Source organism: Arvicanthis niloticus, chromosome 16, assembly GCF_011762505.2.
Source record: "Arvicanthis niloticus isolate mArvNil1 chromosome 16, mArvNil1.pat.X, whole genome shotgun sequence".
NCBI lineage: Eukaryota > Metazoa > Chordata > Mammalia > Rodentia > Muridae > Arvicanthis > Arvicanthis niloticus.
Window position 1 is genome coordinate 37,994,297 of NC_047673.1, and position 22,236 is coordinate 38,016,532.

A 22,236-nucleotide genomic window follows, 5' to 3' on the forward strand; every position below is an offset into this window, starting at 1 on the left:
TGCATTTCGGTCCCCCTCTGAGTCGTGACTTTACATCCCGTTAAGATGCCTAAGTTTTAAGGCTTCAGATTACAGGATTGATTGCTGCACTCTCTCTTTTATTTCTGCAGTGAGGAATGCTTTTTCCTTGATGAAGTGCCTTCTCTTTGCCCAGCCCCCTGTATGAGGGCGGAAGGTGACGACATGATTTATTGATTACCCCCAGGAATAACCATGGCAGACTGAAAACTGACTTTGACAATGACAGAGACTGACTGTAGGAAGACTTTATAGTTATTCCATCTTGGTCTCTGTCCTCAAGCAGGGATTGGTGCAAAGGAGCAAACTGGATTCGGCTTTACCATATAGGGCCTCAGAAACAGTGTCCTTCCAAGCGCACCTCCCTTTAAGAAGTGGGACAATGCTCCTCAGATAGGCCAAGCATTGGCACCCTGAACAGTTAGCCTGGATGCTGAGAAAGCAACGCCTTCTGCTGCATTCAGACCGGAAATGGAAAGCTCACTGCACACAAAGTCCCCCTGTGCATTTTTTCAAGTCTTGAGGTATGGGGATGGATCCTGGGGCATAGTGTCCTGGGCAAGCACTCTGTCACTGAACATAGGCCTAAGTGCCTTTTAAACAACAGTGCTGTGTGACATTTGAAGGTATTTTCTTTAAAAAAGGTCTCATGGTCTCTTCCTCCAGGCACCTGTCTCAAGCAACAAGGTCATCACACAGCTGGTAGCAAACTCAAGTGTTAGCAAGAAGGCAGTGGGGGTAACTGGTAACTGGGGACTCAGGATCATTGTGATGGACCTTGGGCTGAAGTTTTTTGGGATTCTCCCCCATTCTGGGCATTTCCTCTGAGGTACTGGGTTCTCCACGACAACAGGCTATTTAGAAATACTGACTAGAGAATGTTCCAAATATAAAAAGGGCAAAGTCAGCTGAAGATGCTCAAGGAGTGTCATGGCCTGAAAGGCAAAAAACACACAAGCACAACAGCACATGCGCAAAGCGCTGGCTTTCACAATGGCACATGTGCAAAGCACTGGGCTTTCCTCTTCTGTCCCCAACCTGCAGTGCTGTGGGCAGTGTTGCACGCCTGTGTGCATGAGCTCTCATCGTCATAACCAGTGTGTGTGCCCGGCAGGCTCCCCTGGTGTTACTCCTCCCACATTCTGTGAGGGGGGACTGCGCAGAGGAGGAATGGGTCTGGAAGACAGGGTAGCATGCTTGCTGAAACAGCCCTAGAGTCCTGAAGAGAACAGGCATGCTCCACTGTACTTCTTACACAGGCCGCTGTGAGGACAGCTCTCCCGTGTGTCTATGTGCAAGTGTGTGTGGTATTTTACTTTGTACAGGTACTTAACCTGTAATGTTGGCACCTCCCTGAAAGAGGGCATACAAACCACACAAAGGCTTCATCCACTCCAGCTCCGCCCCAGGCTACTAATGAGAACACAGCACTCCAGCCGTCACTGTCAGAAAGCCCTGTATCAAGCTGTATTCATCTTTAAAGATTACAACTAGGCAATCATTTAATATGTAGGATTCCTACACTTGCGCATACAAAGGAAAAAAAAAAAAACCTTCCTAAAACAGCAAGGACTGAGTTCTACAGAGGCCATCCTTTCTGCATGAGAGGCCACACTGAAGCACACTGACTGAACACGACTGCCTGGCAGGAGCAGAGAGTTCCCTTGTTTCAAGACCAATAGAGTGGACCATCCTCACAACGCAGCCCCTGCCCTGGCCATCTCCTCCGGGAGCTGCAGTTGGGAGAGCCGCCAGCAGATGGCAGAGCAATGCCGGACACTGAGCTGCAGCTGCTAAGTAACTAGGGCAGAAGGAGAGTCTGGCACAAAGCAAAACCTGTTTACACAGAATTCCCCAGCAAGCTAAACACCGACCTTCGTGGTAATTAGCAAATATGCTAATTGACTTTGTTTTCTTCTGTTGTGGGTCAATTTTAGAAAGAACAGCCTCATCTCTTTGCTATTTGTGAACTAGGCTCCAGGTGGAGGTGTGGACTGCTCACAAACACCTCCTAGGGATCTGCCTCCCACAGAGCATCCTGGACCACAGAGCACCACTGAGGGCTGAGCCTACTACAGAGGAAGGCAGTGTGGTTGGAGTATGTACACGGATTTGGTTGTGTGCACAGTTTGTAAACGTGTGCTTACGCTAGGTTGGCAGTTGACAGTGGGTGTCTTCAGTAACTCCACTTTACTTTTGGGGACAGAGTCTCTCACGGAATGTGACAGAGCTCAGCAGACCTACCTGGCCCTGGCCAGGGAGTCCTGGGAGTCCAGGTATGCGCTGCAGCGTGGCTGTCACATTGGTGACAGGGATCTGAATGAGATCTTCATTCTCCACAGACTGCACCATCTCAGTGTAGACAGGCTGCCTAGTATGTGCAACGCCCTGGGGTCGATACCCCAATACCACTGAGCTAAATATATCTTCCTGTCTGAAATGGTCATTTATATTTGACAGAGAAAAAAGTCTAGGTATAGAATAAATACTCCTTAAAGAACACAGTAGAGAAAGAAGAGAACCATATACTTTATATGAAAAAAAGTAGCACAGTCCTTCCTAGAATGGCCGGGGGTAGTAGGAAAGCGAGGGTCTACATTTACCTGCTACTCCTCCATACAGCAGCTCCCCGGTGCATTCATCCAGGCCTTTATCTTCAAGGAGAGACTGGGATGCTCCTCCCGAATCTGAATCCAGCAAGACCTGATTTTCACCAAGGCCAATGTCAGCAAAGTGGCGACTCAACTCACAGTCCTCAAAGTCGGCAGTGAACTGGTGTGGAGAGGTGTCATGGGAAGACCCTGGAAATGTGCTGTCCAAGACCAGAGGGGAGCCAGGAGGAGACAAGGAGGAAAGAGAGGACCTGGAGGACAGGGACGTCACTGACTTGGAGGCTTCCGTCAGTGGGGGAGTGTGGCTGGTTGCTGTAACTCCCACCCCACAGAGTCCACTCTGGCCAGGCTGGCTGGGGGACTTGACCACCTCATTTTCATGGATGGTGGTGATGGGTCCAGAAGGAATGTAACCACCTTTCTCTTGAAGAAGGAAGTCCAGTTTATACTGATAATCTGTGTCCATCTGGTCGCCCTGGCTGCTGTAATAGAGCTCACTGGAACTGAGGGAGTTGAGTGATCCTCTGCTGGAGGTGTTCAGAGAGCCCCGACTAGAGGCCAGGGACCCCAGACTGCTCCCAGATGACATGGACAGTGTGCTGGAGGAGAGGCTGGAAACAGGAGAACAGCATACTGTAAACTCTGCACTCCACAAGAAACATAACCACACCCACTGGCTCCTTCAGACTCCAGAAGAAAAGGAAAGAGAGAAGCCCAAGTGCTAAACCTATAGCCTGGGCAGCGGAACTCACTGTTGGAACAAAGATTTCCCTACCCACACATTACTGTCACCAACCTGGCTCTCCACATACACCTTAGCAATGCTGGTCTTTCTAAATGATACATGACACACGGTGCCAGGAGTGGTGGCACACGCCTTTAATCCTAGAAATTTAGAGGCAGAGGCAGAAGGATCTCTGAGATAAAGGCCAGCCTAGTCTACATAGCCAGCTCCAGAACAACCAGGGCTACCCAGAGAGTCTCTGTCTCAAAAATACATACATACATACATACATGCATACATACATATATACATAAACAACCACTTCAAAAAATTTAATGATACAGGCAGGTAAAGTGGTGTACACCTTTAATCCCAACACTCAGGATGCAGAAACAGGTAAAATGTCTGTGAGTTCAAGTTCAGCCTGGTCTACATATCAAATTTAGGCCAAGCCAGAGCTACATAGTAAGATTATTGTCCCCACTGTCAATGATACACTTTTTGCAGAATTTAAATAAAAACCCAAATCAAATACCTATTTGTAAATCAGCTTGCAGAACTTTCCACAGCAACTTCATATTGTAAAATACTGATCAAGACTGAGAGTGTCAGTGCAGCTTCTGTGGCTACAAGAAAGGCACCTATAAAGGCCACAGAGCCAGAGCTCACCCAGAGTGCGAGAGTGACATGCTAAGCTGCGTGACAAAGTCACAACAGCGATGTCACGGTGCATCTTCCAGCTCCCTCGGCAACAGCTGGGATAATGGCAGTGATATAATATTTTCTCAAGTCTTCAGTGACAGATAAAGCAAACCCTCTTTCTGTAGGATATTTCAAAATGCATTCTAAACATAAATATGGAATTTAGAGGGAAAACTGTGTTTCTAAATTTGGTGATTCAAACATTAATTGAGTGGGTGTTACTTACTTGTTTACTCTTAAGCAGCTAAAAGCCAACTAAAGAGGACCCAGGACATGCCTGGGTGCTGTGGACGTGCCTGGGTGCTGTGGACGTGCCTGGGTGCTGTGGACGTGCCTGGGTGCTGTAGAAAACGTTTCCCTTGAAGAACACAACAAGCTTACCTTTTAAGTTGCGAATACAAGTAAGTAGTTAATTTGGTAGTTTCTTCAAGTTTCTGTAGCAGCTCTTTTCTTTTCTCTTCCAATTTCAATCTAGGGGAAAAAAACCAAAGAAATTAATTTTCAAATGATAGAAACCCAGACTAAGCAACAGAGAACCGCAGTATCCCTAAATCCTGTGTAAGAGCGGGACCACCCATTTGACCTGGGTAAAGAGCGAACACAACAACCAAGAGAGAGGGGACAAAGCTTGGCAGCCATGATAAACCAATTGGGGGTTACGTCCACTTCCAGACCTTGGAAAATTTTCAATGCTGACAGTGAAACTTTCTTCAGTAGAAGATTCAGCCCCAGTCACGGAGAAATGACAAGGAGATCACAGCAGCAACACTAAGCACAGCAAAAGCATAAGCAAAGACTGGAGGATCTTACAGGTCTGTGGGCCTCTCATTTAGAAACCATTAGGTCGCAATAATAACGGAAGTGGGAAGGGCCACCTTAGGTACTGAGTTTGTCCGGCACTGCTGTAAAATAACGCTCGAGGATGGCGATGGCACTGCTAACGTCCTGGGAGCTTTAACAGTTGAGAGAGACTGCCCCCACAGTGTTGCCGTGGGCTGCGCTGGCCATTACAGAAGGCTAAGCCATTTGCCTTCCTAGCCCGATCCGGCCTTATCACTCGGAGCAGATTATCTCGAAACAAACTCCTTTCAAAACAGGTCAGGCAGCCAAGGAAAACGCACGAGTGGCATCAGCCGGGGACTTGAGACTCCATCCAAGGAAGGCAGGGCCTGGGCCCTGGCCTGGGGTACCAAGCGTGTGAGCCCAGGAGCCTCTGACAAGCCACTGGCTCGAGGCTCACCTCCCTCGCCTGTAAATGGTGATTCCGGTCCCGCTGTGTCTACCTGATACGGCAGCTAACGGGATCACATGGACTCAGGCGTGGGAAAGTGTTCTGCAGACCACAGAACAACCACACTTGCTTACGGCCCTGCAAGGTCAGGATCTAACACAATTAGCCACACTGGTTTAGAGAAAAAAAAATAAAATCTCCCCAACTTCATTTTATTTATAGGTACCCATTCCTTTGACATGTCTACGATTTCTACTATATGTTACAATGAAAAATTCTCGCCATTTTCTATAACACTGGCACAATCAAGTTTTTCACAACTTTTACAACTGCATTTAAAGAAGAACAGCTACTTTTTGAAATCTCTTAAACAAATCTATTCAATCAGGAAGAAAAATAAACGTAAAGAACTGAGTCAGAAGACACGAAAGTCTGGAGGAAGCCCCAGACACTGCCAAAACACACACTGCATGTCAGTTTTATTAACACGGGTATGTTCTCATGTTCTCCACGCTCGGCGTCAGATTTGCCAGCTCCTAAAGGCTGGCTCAAGTGTGGTGCTGGGTTTTGTGCTCATGTGTACTCATGTGAGTTGTGTGTTTGTGTGTGTGTGTGTGTAGGGTGTATGGTATGTGTGTATGTATATGTTTGTGTGTGTATGGTGTATGTGTCTGTGTGCGCATGCGTTTATATGGTGTCTGTGTGTCTATGTTATGTAGCCAGAGGTTGATGTTGATATCTGGTATCCTTGCAGATCATTTTCTACGTTACTTATTTTCACTTTTTATTTTATGTGTATGGCTGCTCTGTCTCTGTGTAGGTTGTGCCACATGCATGCATTGCCTACAGAGGACAGAAGAGGGTCCTCTTCCTCTATACACACTTCTTGCTGGAGTCACTAGATAAAGGAACCCTGAAAAGCCACAGAAACCTTAGTAGGGCAGCAGCTCCTGCCCTTAATGTAATCATCAAGCTTGCCAGGTACGGGCAGCCTTCTTCAGACTCTTGGGGGTCCTTCCTCCCAGGGAATTATGAACACGGTCCTCTTCCTGCACCTTGATGTCTGAGCTCCTTACAGTGCTGCCCTTCTGGTTTCTTCATTCAGAAAGGGGCTTTTCACCCCAGCCCCCAGAGACTCCCATACACACCCCATTTCTCTTCATTCCCTTCTGGGTACCCTTGGTAGCCTGTCAGGCTGTCATCTCTTTCTGCCTCCACTTCAGCACCAGAAGGAGATGTGCACTGCCTCCCGTGAACTCACAGCTCTGCACCTGGGAAAGCACCCATGCCAGCGACCCAGTCAAACAGTCTCTTTTCCAGTAAAACCTAAACTAAAATGAACGGCACTCACTCACTCACACCCCTGCCCACTTGTTTTAAATAATCTTCAGATGCCTTAGCAACATTCAAGAAATCCAGGCACATCGGCAATTCAAGGTAAACACCTGGAGCTTGTGGGAAGCAGCAAAAATCTGTCAGCTTAAGGAATGCCAATGCTGTGGGTGAGTGTACGGAAGGGGTACAGAAAGGGAGAACAATTTCTCCTTTGCCCTGATGGCTCCCACAATGAGTCTGGCCTGTGCAGATACTCTTAATCACCACTAGAGGGCAACCTCAGCCACTCCTGTGGGGCTCACTGCCAGTGTTAAATTGGCAGCAGAAACCAGGATCAGGACACACAGGATGGCTGAGAATTATGTGAGTTTAGTGTCTTGAGACCATAGTTTGAGTCACCCCTATCCCTGAAATAATGAAGAACCCACAACAGCATAGAAAACAAGAAAGCTTAAGGCAGCGCAGCAAGGAGCTCTCTTTGGTGGCCATGTGGGCAGCAGGAAGAAAGCCAGGGTGTGGTGTTGGTGACAAAACTCTTTTCTAGGGTGTTTCTGGACACCACCTGCCTGCTCTGCAGGAGGTGTAGCTTAGACAGGAAGTCTCTGAGTCAAGGTTCAAGGGCAGGATGGGGGTACAGAAGGAGGCCAACAGGGCGCAGAGTCCTGAGCTCAGCTGGAACAGGATCAGAGGACAACAGCATTAACAAGAGCCAGGCCCTGCTGTGCGGCATCTGCCTGGGGAGAGGAGGGCCTGGTCCAATGCTGCTGCAGCAGAAGACTCTGATCATGGAAGAGCCATGAGAAAGAAAACCAAAGAGACATAGAGCTAAGTTGATCAGACAGGAAGGTCTGAGTCCCTCCCCCATCACTGCAGCACAGAGATGAGCGTGTGCCCTTGACCAGAGACACTGAAAGGACATTTGTATGCACTTACTTAGTATGGAAGTGGCTTGACTTAGAAAAGACACAGAAAGTCAGCACACTACACAAATGATAAACACCCCCCTCCCTGCCACTATCCAGTCTAGGCAGACACGCTGAGCAGCTAACCACTCTGCCTACTCCCCATATGGCACAAACCCCACGGCTGCTTCTCACTAAATATTATCATTATTTTATGTAAGGGCTATGTAGCTTCTGCTTCTGATGAGTCCCAACCTGCCACTAGAGATGTGACAGTCATTATGTGTGCAAACAAAAGTATAGAAGCGGAGGAGCAAACCATCCCCAATAAAAGTGGCAAGCATGATGCCATGCCTGTAAAGGCTGATCAGATGAGCATGTCCCACTCTCCTGGGACAGAGCCGGGGCGGAGCAGAAGGCCTTTCTAGACTCCCACCGGAGACTCAGCCGGAGCATGCAAGGTAAGCAGGAACACGCATCTCCACCGCCCTAGTTCTATAAGCAAAGACTCAACCAACCATGGATCATGGTGCTCAGGGAGGACCCTGGGTTTGTACTGATCACATGACCTTTAGCATGCCATTGTTCTGTAAGCTACACAGTATTGCAGCTATTTGCATTGTGTTAGGAATCCTATGTAATTTAGAAAGTGTTCAAGCTTGGGAGGACATGTGCACATTTTTTGTTAACATTACACAATTGTACAGAGCAATAAAGGCTTGGGTATCAGGGAGGGGTCCTGGAACCAGCCCTTGGGACATCAAGGGAACAATGCATGGCATTTAGTAAGTGTTGTACATGTAAATGCTCAAGTGTTTTACCTGGGGAACTCACAAGGCTACCGGCTTCATCCCATCCACTGAGGACTCTCTACTGGAAATCTAAGTTATACAAAGAAAACCAGAGTTTGTCTTTCTTTTGTGCCTGTTGGCACTTGCTATGCCGGCCCAGCCTTTCTTCACACCTTAAGTTAAAACTCTGATCAGCACTAGACAGAAGAAGGGAGTGGGCGAGAAGCAGAGACCAGGCAACAAGGGAGCATGAGCAGGTGCAGTCGTCAGAGGATTTGCCTTGGGGACCTGCTGTGCTCCCTAAAACCAGGATGCTGCAGCCCTGTGCTGTCTCCATCAACATGACTCCCCTAAACTGCTAATTCAAACTGCTCACAGGCTAAGACCTAATCAGGAGTGGCAGCTTTTTCCCTCCCTGCCCCACTGTTCCCACACTTTCAAAATATTTTGACGTGTAAAATGAGATATTTACTGAGAAATGGGGATTTAAGGCAAGAGAAACTGGGTTCTGGGTGGGTGTTTGAACTTATCTCCAGGTCTCTTGAGATACATGTGGGTTTGCTCTGGGGCAGACACATCTGTGATGGACACTGATCTGAAGGGCCACAGTTTGCCACCAAACAGGTACCCTGTCACAGCGGCAACAGTGTGGGCACAGGGCTCTGCCGCAGGTGTGCTCACATCCAGGGGACACACGTGTCCTGCCCATCTGCCTGCAGAACTGGATATTTTAGAATAAATAACTCTTACACCTTCCCACAGAAAAATCAAAAAATTGCTCAGAATGACTGCCTCTGCTTCAGAAGCAGGTTTCAACTGACAAGCCACATGCAAGGAACATCTTGTGACTGATTAAGATACCAAAGAGAGCAAGCTGTCTTTTCCTTTCCTTGTGAAATTAAAAGCAATAAACATATGACTTCCTGTCAGTATAGAGAGAGACCTGGAAGGCTCCCTTTCTGGAACAGTCTAGGTTGTCTTCATCAGAGAGCAACAGTTTATAGCTATTGTCATCACACTGGCTCAATGATGCCATGTGTCATCATTGACACATCATGACACGTCAATGTCAGCATTGCTTAGTTACTCACATCTGTCCGAGCCCTTCACATTCTAACAGACACAGAGGAACTGATATGATACTTCAGGGCATAGGAGGGTATGCATCTCTGCTCTAAAAAGACATTTCTCTTGCGTTGTTTCCGAGTCTACTAACAACAAAAGCTATTTAGAGTCCCAAACCTGTGGATTCGTCACTAGTAAGACACAACCACAGGCCTAGGTCACCCTGTTCCCAGAAGAAAACAAACCTCTCAGCCAGAGCCCTGCTCGGCAAGCCCCGAACAGCCATCAACTCCTCCTCCAGACGCTGGCGCTCGGCTTCCAGGTGCTCCAGCTCATCTTGTGTGCGCCTCTGGGGGGTGATGAACTGCAGCTCCTTCAGAAGTTCTTCTTTTTCATTAATCAGCATCAACTTCTCCTTCTCAATGTCCAGGGCCCCAGGCCAGGCCTCACCATCCAACTTTGACAGTTCAATTTTCAAGTTAGCCATGCTAAAAGACAGAAAAGACACAAGCTTTCAGAACTCCCATGAAAGGAGACTCCAAGCCCAGGTTTGTCTGGGTGCTACTGCAATCTACGTATCCCTGAGTAGCAGTGTGTGCAATAGCCACACACTCCAGATCAGGTGGACAAAAGCATCTAAAGCAGAGTGCCACAGGCGGGCATCCCTGGTGTGTGTGTGTGTGTGTGTGTGTGTGTGTGTGTGTGTATGTGTGTGTGTGTGTGTCGTGATGGGAGGGGTACCTACAAGCTTACACTGAGAAGCACACCAGCATGTTAGGGTGCCCCAAAATGCCATTGTTGAAAATTAGTCTTCTGGGTAAAGCTTCCATCCCCCAGAGAAATGGTACTTCCCAGAGCTGGGCAGAAGTTGGAGGATTATCAGTAGATGACAGAAGGAAGACATGAGAAACAGTGGCGCTTTGGTCAACTCAGATCAAAGCAGACTCGGTTCATTAAGGTTCATATCACCAAGGACAATGGCTCCTCCCAGTCCCCTTTCCCCAAGCTTCACACTGGGACATCTCCCCTCCAGGGACATCTCCCCTCCACGGGCCTCTGCCCGGCAAGCATTACTTATTGAGGAATCCTGTACTGTCTCGGGGGTTATGGCTTCCAACCTATGTTCCTCTGTACTGGTTGTTTGGCTGCACGGAGCAGGCACACTGGGCCTTATCCAGAGAAGAAAAGGTGGCTGGTGTGGCAACCACTGAGTGAAGGAGGAATGGACGGAGGAAGACCAGGGGAAGTGCCACAGCAGAGTGTCCAGCATCACAATTCTGCCCGACCCCCAGCTTCCCCGTGTCTGAGTCTAGTCATAGATGGTCAGGTTTACGTAACTCCCACTCAGCACCAACGCTAAGCTCTGGAATGAATGGCTTGCCCTGCAGCACTGAGAAGGCGGTCAGGACTTCTCACAAGATGAACGCCAGTGGCTCCTTGGCCAGAAGGTGCAAGATCCAAATAACTATGGCCACAGCTGGTACTGACAGACATCCATGTCCTACATAAGCCACCATGTTTGCTTGGGCTACAGGACAGCATATAGCACATATGAAAAACACAAAGGGGCTTGGACTTGTTCTTCCTATTTTGAAGAAACTATAAAGAAAAGTAGAACTATTATGAAAACAACCGGAAACAAAGCCGTGAAGTGGGGCTGCACCCGTGCAGTGGGTCTCTGTCGGTGGCTTTTAAGATGACAGAAGCTATCCTAGGTGGTACACACGCAGTGTGCGCTTCTCTTTCCCCCACTGTCTGCTTACGATGGGTGTAACATCAGCTATTCTTCAGTGTTAACCACGAACCATAAGCAACTGTCTCACTGCACTGGAAAATTAATCATCAAATTGCTAAATAAGCATGATATTATTAGCTTCACTAAGCATATAAGACAAAGCCCCGGGAGGAAACGGGTTCAGGAAAGAAGAACTCACCTCCTCCCTTGTTATGCAAAATCCCTCGTGGGTCCCCTTCTGGTCAGCATCACAAGTAACCCTAAAACCAACTCCAAATGACACCAGTGCAGAGTGGCAGAGAAGTAATGCACTAAGTTTTGATATGCTCAAAGTAGCCATTTGAGCTGGGAGCAGCACAGCAGAGAGAAGAAAGGTGTCTCTTACTCAAGACCACACGAGGAGGCAGACACTGGGTTTTATTTTGAAAAGGGCACACAGATCTGACGCAGAGAATGTGGAGAGACTTCCAAGACCTAGGAAGGGAAATGTTACCTAAGTTCTGGAGTTAACGGACTCTAACGGCCAGTTACTCTAGAGGTCACTCAAGGTGACCCAAAAGCAACAAAGTCAAGTCCACGAGAGGCCATGGTGCAAGGCCCAGCACACTTTAATTCTGAGTTTTGATCATCAGCCTTCAGAAAACCAGGCATAAATCTCGGGCTTTGTCCACAGCATAACCAAGGAATTCTGGCCGTTATAGGATTGAACTGCTCACAGTGAGAGTACATGTCACCCCGGAACATGTCACCCAGGCCCAGGAACAGTGGCCAGGTTACCAGGTCTCCACACCAAAGATCAGCCCTCAAAACCTACCGGAGGCAGAACCCCAGTTCCATTCCTGGAAAGGAGATAGGCTAATATAAAAATCTTTCCGACCCTCAAGACATTTAAAATCTGTCAGGGGAAGTTTAAAGACATTAAAATTCGCTGAGTTAAATGCTGCTTAGAACGACCAAGGGACTCATTCAAGGTCATGTGGTTAATCATCTGTGGAATGAAGCCTGGTTTCTACTCAGTAAATTGAAGACCCAAGTACTGTTTGAAACTCTGGCTGACACAGAAGCAAATATTGTGGTAATATTCACTTCACTTTTTGAGAGCCAGATAACCTCTAAGACCTATGGCCAACTGCTTTAAAACTCCATCATCTGCAGTAAGATTGGACACATCTGATGGTCCTCCTTATGGTAGGAGACACAGCACTCTGAGAGGAGGAACAAGATAAAGCCCTTGCTCTCCTGTGTGTGATGACGTAGTAGTTCCTAGTGTTTCCCAAATGATGAATCAATGTTTAGGCTCTTAGAAGAATAAAATCAATGGTATCAGAATGACCTCCACCTCAGGAAAAAGTGGGGTGTGCCATAGTTTATAAATAATCTGAGTATCCACCTTTATATTAGGGCCATGTGACCCCTGCAGAATCAAGAAATTAATAAGATGGGAAGGAGCATGAGGTTAGTAAGAGCTGATGAGGTACAGTAGAGAGTCCCTCCTCCTTCCCTGGCCTGTCAGAGGGAACAGACACACAAAGCAGCACCTTCAGGAAGCGGTAGGGAACCTTCAGGACAAAGCTTCCCAGAGAAAAGTCCCAGCAGAGGCACAGGGCAGGCCACTGCAAGGGGTTTCCGTCTGAGGACCCAACCGTCCCCCTTTCAATTGGAAATATTATACAATCTTAAAACTTTTCTTCCAGGAGGGAGAGGAACCATTTATCCCCACATTTCTCCTTAAATTTTCCCTACTCAAGCTGGGCGTAGTGGTGCATGACTTTAATCCCAGCATTCAGGAGGCAGAGGCAGCTCTGAGTTCGAGGTCAGCCTGATCTACAGAGTAAGTTCCAGGGTCATCAGGGCTCCACAGAGAAACCCTGTCTCAAAAACCCAATAAATAAATAAAAATTAAAAATAAAATAAAATTCTCCTTATTGTTCAGTTTTGCAGGAAGGAAAGAGGGAGCTGCCTTTACAGGTTAGAGCCCCCAGGGCAGGTTGGGGAGAATGGGAGGGAGTGACATGCTCTGTCACATGTCACCACAGTGGCAGAAATTAATCCTGGAAACAGACCAGACTCAGAGCCCACGGCCATAGGGAGACAGCTTCCGGCTCTCACCTTCTTTTGGCTTCTTCATACTGGAGACTCAGCCTGACCTTTTCAGCTAAATTTGATCTGCTTCTCACCCCAATCTAGTAAAAACAGAAGGAAAAAAGTCAATTAACTCTGCTAATGAATGAAGGAAACTGCTTTTGTTTCTAAGAGGCTCGAGTAATTGAAAAGCTGGAGACAACTCAGGAGGGGAACTTTAGCACCACCTTCCCCACAGATTAAAGGCAAAAATATCAGGTAAATGTGTCTGGTATCTGAGAGTTTACAAAAGGTATATAGGTCAATGAAATTGACGAAATGGAACTGATTTCTTTACCAAAATTTCCATTATTTAACTCATAATGACATAAAATGTAAACTAAAGGCCCTCAGGAACTAATGTTCACATGGAAGTCGCTCTGCCGGCAACCATTCCTTACATGCACGCATCTAAAAGGCGTAAACGCAACTGGGAACCCAACGAGAGGAAATACTTGGAAGTGGAGTTTCACGACACAGGGGGAATAATGATATCCAGACTATAGTAAATATTTTCAAACATCAGCTATAATTCATGAATACTTAATCAACATCAAATTTATAAAAACAATTTATTTTTTTTTAAAAAAAAAGACAAAACCCACCATGCATAGGGATGTATGTGTGGGTGTGTGCCCCATGTTCGGGTGTCTGTGCAGGCTGATCTGGGTGTCAGATCCCTGGAGTTGGAGGTAGCTGTGAGCGATTTGATGTGGGTGCTAGGAGCCCCAGGCAGAACAGAATACCTCTTACAGGTTGTGCGGCTCTGCAGCCCTCCCTGCTAGCTTTAACCTTTTCTGCTTCTTACTCCCTAATGTTCATGTGGAGCGACTCCAATTCACACAGCTGTAAACGGAGTCAGCAAGACGTTAATTGTGGATATATTTCTAGCTTTTCAGTAGAATGTATCTGCAAATTCAGCTGGAGAAAGCTCCAACTATGTGCACTTGACACTTTCACAGGAAAAGGTGAGGCTGTGATGTTTAAAACGCATCTGGAGAGTGAAGCACTTAACCGGTCTCTAGCTCCTCCTCCAGAGCCCCATCCCATCACTACCAACCCCCACCCACATGCCCCACACCACCTAATTCATCCCCTATATCGATCCTGCTACCCCCTCCACCCGTCCTCCCTTGGGGTATCAGGGACTGCATTGGGCAGCTGATGACCTCTGATCACTTACGTCTCCAGAAATGCTTGTCTGTGACCCGGCATCAAGGGTCTGTCTGGACAGAGAGAGATGAGAATTCACAGGACTAGATCTCAGATCTGGCTCGGAACTGCCCATGTTCTGATCCAAATGAAATCGCTCCTGCAGCTTAGCAAGACTCTGTCAAAAAGCACACAGCACCTCCTAAGTATAAAGGCAGTGTGCAGCCCATTTCCAGTGTCACTGAGTGGCAGGAGCCGTCCTGATGAAAACAATGACTTTATAAAAAAAGCACATGATTTTGGAAGTATGTGAGATGATTCAGAAGATGGCCTCCCTTCTCCTGTGGATACTAGAATCTACTTTGTAATATAATGTAATATATATATATATATATATATATATATATATATATATATATATATATTACATAGTATATATTACATATATAATATATATATAACATTATATATATACATATATATATATATATAGAGAGAGAGAGAGACTGTGTGTTTGTGTGTGTGTATTTGTGTGTGTGTGACATGTGTGCAGGTGCCCATGGAAGTCAGAAGAGGGCCTCTGATCTGGAAGTGGAATTACAGGTAGTTGTGAACTACCTGATGTGGTGCTGGGGATGAACCTCAGGTCCTCTACAAGAGCAGCAAGAACACAACTGCCCAACTCTCTAGTCTTTGGCCTTGAATGTAATACAGTATGTTCGATTCTTATTCTTTAAGACTTTATTAAGTGACTCTTATTTCAATAGGGATCTCCTATAGTTTGAATATGGTTCGTATGCATTCCCTACATTCTCAACGTGATGATACTCAGAAGTGGCAGAGAATAGAAGGCAAAGGGTCAGTACAATATTAACACAACTCTGAAAAGACCATAATTCATTCCCAAAAGAGCACATTGGTATAGAAAGCACAGGGCTGGTCTCTAAACTGGTCTGGCTTCCTGTCTTGCCATCAAACTCTTCAAGGTACAATCCTGTCATTGTGACACCAGCCACGTGAGGACTTTACAAAAGACTGAAAAGGAATAGGGCCACACCTTCCTGGGTTTCCAGCCTCTGAAACTGTAAGCTAAAGAAGCCTTTTTTTTTTTCAGTTTATAAAGTAGCCAGCTTCAGGTGTTTTGCTATAACAACAGAGAACAAACTAATACAGAACTACTCACTTAACATTATAGAAATTATGGAGCCATTCAATATTTATAATGTAATGTCTCATTTTAGATATACAGTAAGACATCTTTCCATTTGGAGGGGTATAGTTATACTACTTTATATCTAGACAAGACTCAAGAGATGAGTCAGTTTACTTGAATCTTACAGAATAGGAAACTGAGCCCAGAAGTTGTTAAGGAGTAGCCTGGTCTCATCTGAGTCCATGTATATGCCGACTGCACAGCTCTGCCTGTGGAGGTGACTGACATCTGATAGCAAGGTGAATAACCAAGTGTACATTACATGCCTTTCATGGCTGCCCAGACTGCACACTGGGTTAACTTGAGAAGGAGGGGATGCACGTCAACGTAGCAGAAAGAACATCTAATCAATTTGCTACTGTTAACAAGGCATATTTAACCTAATGGTTAGGATTTCCATCCGAGGAGAACAGATATAAGAGGCCTGTAGATCTGACGTGCACATCTGCAGTCTCAGGCATGGAAAGAGAATAGCAGGTTCTAGTTCAGCTTGGCTACATAACATACAGAGGACATAATGTTGAAAGAGGAAGGAAGGAAGAGGGAGGGAGGGAGGAAGGGAGGAGGAGGAAGGAAAGGAGAAAAATACCTCAGATCTGATATTTAATTTTCTCCTTTCATAAGAACAAACATACACTATACACATGCCTGTGCATGTGATAAAACTCTCAGAGACACATCAAGTTATGGATTATAGTAACTTTTTGTCTTAACTGTGATGGTGACATAGTCAATCAATTAGTAGCTTGTGACTGATATGTCTCAAAGGAATGGAAGATACTAGAGGATAAGCTCGGATCACATTACCAGTATGAAGAGAAAGAATATTACTGTGGAATTGGCTTTGAGTTTATGTGTTTATCTTTAGCTGTACATAACTGTTACTGAATTTCAATGTAACATATTTGCTATTGAGCTCAAATGGGTTTAAAAGCCATAACCAATATCTGATCTCACTTCCAGCTCTACTGCTGATCTCAGCAACTGCTAATTAATTATTCTATGTACTTTAGTAGCCAAAAGAATTCAACCTGACCTGTAGACAAGACCAAAGCGTTCAGAAGAGGGCTGTCCTAACCTGATCTACTATAGGCTTCGGTTTGACCATGTTCCAGTGACAGAACTATCATGTGCACTTCAGAAACTGCCAGTTTAGTCAGCAGGACAATTGTGCACAGCAATGAAATGCTGAGTAAGGTTCTGCACGTGTCACATGTGTTTAAGGCTGTCACATATCTGTTTATAAAACACCACACACCAAGCCTAGCTGGGCTTACACCTCCATGTTACTGCTTCCTGGCTCTGTGATTTGAGTACCTTACTAGGTTTCCTATACTATAGTTTGTGGACTATATATAACCAGGGCCGTGCGGCTCGACATCAGTAGGATTAAGGGAGGCATTCAGCAAGGACCAGCCACACTCCCAAGGATTTGTTGTCACCACTGTCTTTTCCATCAGATCACTTCTTGCAAGTTATTTTGAAAATCCAAAACAGAAAAGCCACATGGATATAAGAGTATTTTTCTTATGCAGCAAACAACAGGAAAGCAACCCGCAGAAGTTGAATGTCACATTTAAATGGTGAGGTTGTGTTCTAAACACGAGCATCATTGCTGGCTCGACCACTACTCAAAGGTGCAGTCTACAGCTGACCAGATGATGGTGAACGCCCAATTTCTTCATGTTTCTCATAATAATGAGGAATTAAAAAGAGAGAGAAAGGTGGTGAAGATCCGGCCGGCTGGCCAAGGCTCTGACAGGGAGAGGCGCCAGGAGTAAGACCTGGAAACTGCAGTGAGGACGAGGACAAGAATGGGGATCAACTAGCACCTCTCCTGGAGGTGACTGTGGTTGTCCCCTGGCTGGGCCAACATCCCCCACCCCAGGACGTACCCATTACCTACTGATGATAGCAAAACACTCATGTACCCTGGGTGGGTCACTGTTAGGGGAGCCCTGACAGTCTAGAGCACATAAGAAGTTTCTAATGCACTTAGAGGGCGAGGTGCTCAGACACAACTCCTTCCTCCAGGCTCCAGCTCCACTCTACTCAGTCTGAAAAGACAACTGAGCCTTCACAAAGGACACCAGAAGCTGGGAACCAACTCATTCTCCACGTGTGCCTCAGCGCCTATAACAGTCCAGTGGGCATGACCAGCATGAGTGGGGAGCTTCTCAGACCTCAGAAGACAGACACAGATGCCCCATGACATACCTGCATCAGATCTTGCTTTTCTTTTTCTCCTGAGCTGATTGCTTTTCTGATGGATTTCAGTTCCGTCAGGATGGCTTTGGCTTCACTAAGTTCGTACCCACTCTGGCCTCCGGACATCTTTTCATCAATTCTATGAAGAGAGGAGGAGACAAGGGAAAAGAAATAAACAAGTGCAGAGGAGCCACTGGTTTGGGGGTACCCCCTGAGCAGATGGCTTTGCAGGAGCCGCTGGTTTGGGGTGCCCCCTGAGCAGATGGCTTTGCAGGAGCCGCTGGTTTGGGGTGCCCCCTGAGCAGATGGCTTTGCAGGAGCCGCTGGTTTAGGGTGCCCCCTCAGCAGATGGCTTTGCAGGAGCCGCTGGTTTGGGGGTACCCCCTCAGCAGATGACTTTGCAGGAGCCGCTGGTTTGGGGTGCCCCCTCAGCAGATGGCTTTGCAGGAGCCGCTGGTTTGGGGTGCCCCTTCAGCAGATGGCTTTGCAGGAGCTGCTGGTTTGGGGGTACCCCCTCAGCAGATGGCTTTGCGGAGCCGCTGGTTTGGGGTACCTCCTCAGCAGATGGCTTTGCAGGAGCCACTGGTTTGGGGTGCCCCCTCAGCAGATGGCTTTGCAGGAGCCACTGGTTTTGGGTGCCCCCTCAGCAGATGGCTTTGCAGGAGCCACTGGTTTTGGGTGCCCCCTCAGCAGATGGCTTTGCAGGAGCCGCTGGTTTGGGGGTACCTCCTCAGCAGATGGCTTTGTGGAGCCGCTGGTTTGGGGTACCTCCTCAGCAGATGGCTTTGCAGGAGCCGCTGGTTTGGGGGTACCCCCTCAGCAGATGGCTTTGCAGGAGCCACTGGTTTGGGGGTGCCCCCTCAGCAGATGGCTTTGCAGGAGCTGCTGGTTTGGGGTGCCCCCTCAGCAGATGGCTTTGCAGGAGCCGCTGGTTTGGGGTGCCCCCTCAGCAGATGGCTTTGCAGGAGCCGCTGGTTTGGGGTGCCCCCTCAGCAGATGGCTTTGCAGGAGCCGCTGGTTTGGGGTGCCCCCTCAGCAGATGGCTTTGCAGGAGCCGCTGGTTTGGGGTGCCCCCTCAGCAGATGACTTTCCATTATTGCTCTCACACAGTACCTCACAGATTCAGTGCTCTCCTTTGCCCTTGGGTTCAACCTCTATCCACTACACCCTACCTTTGTCCCTTCCTGACCACTTTCAAGCACAAACACATTTGGGTTGCTTCTGACGCTAGCGGAACCCAATCGTTACCACACTCAGCCTTCTCTCTATACCAAGAAAGAAACTGGCGGGGACAACGCTGTAGTAACAGAAGCACCACAGCTGCCGCCGGGCAGCACAGGCAGCATCATGAGCCTCAGTAAGCGCTCCACAAAGCTTATTTGGACTAGTGAATCTCCTACAATGTTTGGATTATGTGGTCTCTTATTTCTGTCAAATATCTGAAAGGTATTTTTTAAAGCCATGAACTGAGTTGGAATGCCTTGCCATGCTGAATGACTGTGAATTTAGGAAAGACAGACGGACAGGATAAATGAGCTGCTCTGCCAGTGTGCACTGAGCAAACGGCTCTTCGGTGAGTTAATCTGTGCCACGTTCCCATGGACGTCCTTTTACATCATTATCATTGCTGGCTGGAGGATCTGAAGAATCACTGTTTTTGAAGGGCTCAACCTCACTTTCTACATCTTTTAAAGGGCTTGTTCGGTGTTCTGCATCCTGTTCTCTCCAGTTACGATCTTGTCTGGGTTCCTTATGGACAATGCCTCTGCTTCGTCAGTCTTCAGCTCTACACAGCTTCTCAGACCCGCTCAGGATTTATCAACAGACCCTCCAGAGAAATGGCAGGCACTGAATCAGAAGAGATATACTCTGAGCACATCTGGTTTAGGCCACTTAATAATTAATATGCACTTTCAATGTGAAAGGTGCAATCTGAATAAAACACAATGCCATATTAATCACTTTGCCAAACAAAGTTACCTCAAACAAGTACAGCTGTAGATAACACATTTCCCCGAGTACTAATTTAGTAAATATTTTATGCTACTGAACAAGCAATTAAGCCTTTAAAAGCCTAACAAAATAAAAACTTCATTACAAGGTCATTTGATAATGAAGTGCAGACAAATAGTCACAGAATTAAACACACACACATGCAGACACACACAAATATACATGGAGACACACAGACATACAAGTACACAGATACACAAAGAGACACAGAAACACAGAGACATACACGCACACAGATACACAAACAGACAGTTACAGACACACAAATGTACATAGACACAGACACACACACACACTTAGGGTAGGAACAGGGCCTTGGAGATCCCGTTGTCACTTTTTCCAAATGAAGAACTAAAGGCAGAACGCTGCTGCGAATTTAACTTTAGAGTCACACAGAACAGCCAATAGGTGACTATCCTAACGTTTTGGATCATGGCTGAGGAATCTTATAAATACAAGTCTAGAATAGTCACTTATTTGTGAAGGGATTTATCAAAGTAATCTTTGGGTCCTCCAAGAATTATATATACAAATTTAGTCCAGGCCAAGGCTCACTAAATGACAGAACTGCTGTTTGAAGAGTTGTCTTGGCATTTACAACCAAGGCACTTTATAAGTTACAAGCAAGTAAACAAAAACTGGAGACAACCTGGTGTTTTATGAAAACATTAACATGCAACAGAAACCATGTCCAAAGCCCAGAGTGATTTCTTCCTACCCGGAAAGGCATGAAAAGGTAAAGCCTGCCCTTAATACAGAAACACAATCATTTGAATACAAGAAGCAGTTAGGGCTGACAGCTAGTTTACAGTTCTGAGTTTTGCTTGTTGACGTGATTTCTCTGGGCTGTCTTGCTCTGTTTGGAGCTCTCCCTCTGTTCACCTTTTCCTTTCTCTCCAGGTCTTACTCCCTCTCTTGACCTGACTATAAAAATGTGAACATGGTTTGGTGGCTTACTAATTTTTGGTGGCTCTAGTTACAGAGCCACAGGGCTAGCGGCCTTCTGCTTTTAAAATGACACACCATACTTTTACTTTTCTATGTTTAAACAAAAAGGACCTTTTTTTTTTTTTCTATTTTTTTTTTAACTTTAAACCATTTATATCTGAAAAAGATTTTCACTTGGGTGCTTTCTCTGGAAAGTGTGCCTTAGAGCTAGATTTTCCTGGGGGATCCATGTCCTTTTGATTGGCTAAGTGTTGCTATCATTTCCATGTGGGGAGGCAGTGCAGGGGTTTCCTGACATCCACCTAGGCACAAGTCACACTACTGTTTAGGCCGAGGTCAGATCTCAGGGCATAAATGGAAAAACAGAGGCAGAAAGAAAGATATTTGTTCATCCAGCATAAAACAGTTGTACCAAGTAAAAATGAAACCTCAAAGATAAATCACATTATTCAAGATGAAACAAACAAAAACATCCCACTCTATGGTGAAGTGAAATGTTACAGAAAGCTGCGGGATTCGACTCAGTTTTCCCTTTCACAACTGTTGGGAGCCGACTTTTAGCAGAAAGCGGGTAGAAAGCAGCTATCCACATGCTAGTCACGCCTCCAAGGCTTATGTCATATCCACGTGCCTACAAGGGGCGTGGCAAAATTGTATAAATACCCCAGATTTCCCTTCAATAAAAAAGATAAAAGACTTGAGACTTGATCAGAACCTCTGTCTTGTCTCCATTCCTTGCGTCTCTTCCCCACTCTCTCTCTCTCTCTCTAGACCCTGACCCGAAGACTGGAGCGGCAGTTTGAAGCCTGGCAGTGGTGGCGTATGCCTTCAATACCAGCCTTTGAAAGGCAGAGGGGAGCAGGCCACAACATAGTAACTATTCGGGCATTGTTAAGTCTTTTGTCTCAAGCCAGGTAGAGCCAAGCTGGCTGCAACACACAGCCACTTATGTAAAAAAGTAGGCAGGCAGGCAGGCAGGCAGGCAGGCAGGCAGGAGGCAGATAGACTCTTTCATAGAGTGAACAGTGAGGTTTATCAGTCTGCTCTCTGGTCCCGCCAGCTCTCCCAGTGTCTTAGCCGGATGGTGATAACAGAAGAAAGAAACTTCTTTGTGCATACCTAAGAGCAACGAGGGTGCACCAGGAGAGGGCCCCGTCCTTACCTAAGAGCAATGAGGATGCACCAGGAGAGGGCCCCGTCCTTACCTAAGAGCAACGAGGATGCACCAGGAGAGGGCCCCGTCCTTACCTAAGAGCAACGAGGATGCACCAGGAGAGGGCCCCGTCCTTAGATGTTGCGTCTTTCTGTTCTTGGTTCATTCAAAGAAAGCCCAGATTCTACACAAATGTCTACTGTTTTCTTGTGGAATGTTTCTGACAGTCTTAAAGATGCCTTAGACTGCCGGGCAGTGGTGGCGCACACCTTTAATCCCAGCACTCGGGAGGCAGAGGCAGGCGGATTTCTGA

General features: G+C 46.7%; 1 protein-coding gene across 1 annotated transcript in view; it reads right to left on the reverse strand.

Annotated features, from left to right (window-relative positions):
• The window catches only part of Wwc2 (WW and C2 domain containing 2), a 166,079-nt gene that overhangs the window by 37,073 nt on the left and 106,770 nt on the right, over positions 1 to 22,236 (reverse strand). Inside the window, exons 6-11 of the mRNA XM_034520119.2 lie at positions 17,819 to 17,948; positions 14,420 to 14,566; positions 13,225 to 13,298; positions 9,626 to 9,868; positions 4,438 to 4,527; positions 2,622 to 3,241 (exon numbers count right to left, since the gene is read on the reverse strand). Coding sequence (XP_034376010.1) covers positions 2,622 to 3,241; positions 4,438 to 4,527; positions 9,626 to 9,868; positions 13,225 to 13,298; positions 14,420 to 14,566; positions 17,819 to 17,948 — 1,304 coding nt within the window. The remainder of the gene's footprint in view (positions 1 to 2,621; positions 3,242 to 4,437; positions 4,528 to 9,625; positions 9,869 to 13,224; positions 13,299 to 14,419; positions 14,567 to 17,818; positions 17,949 to 22,236) is intronic.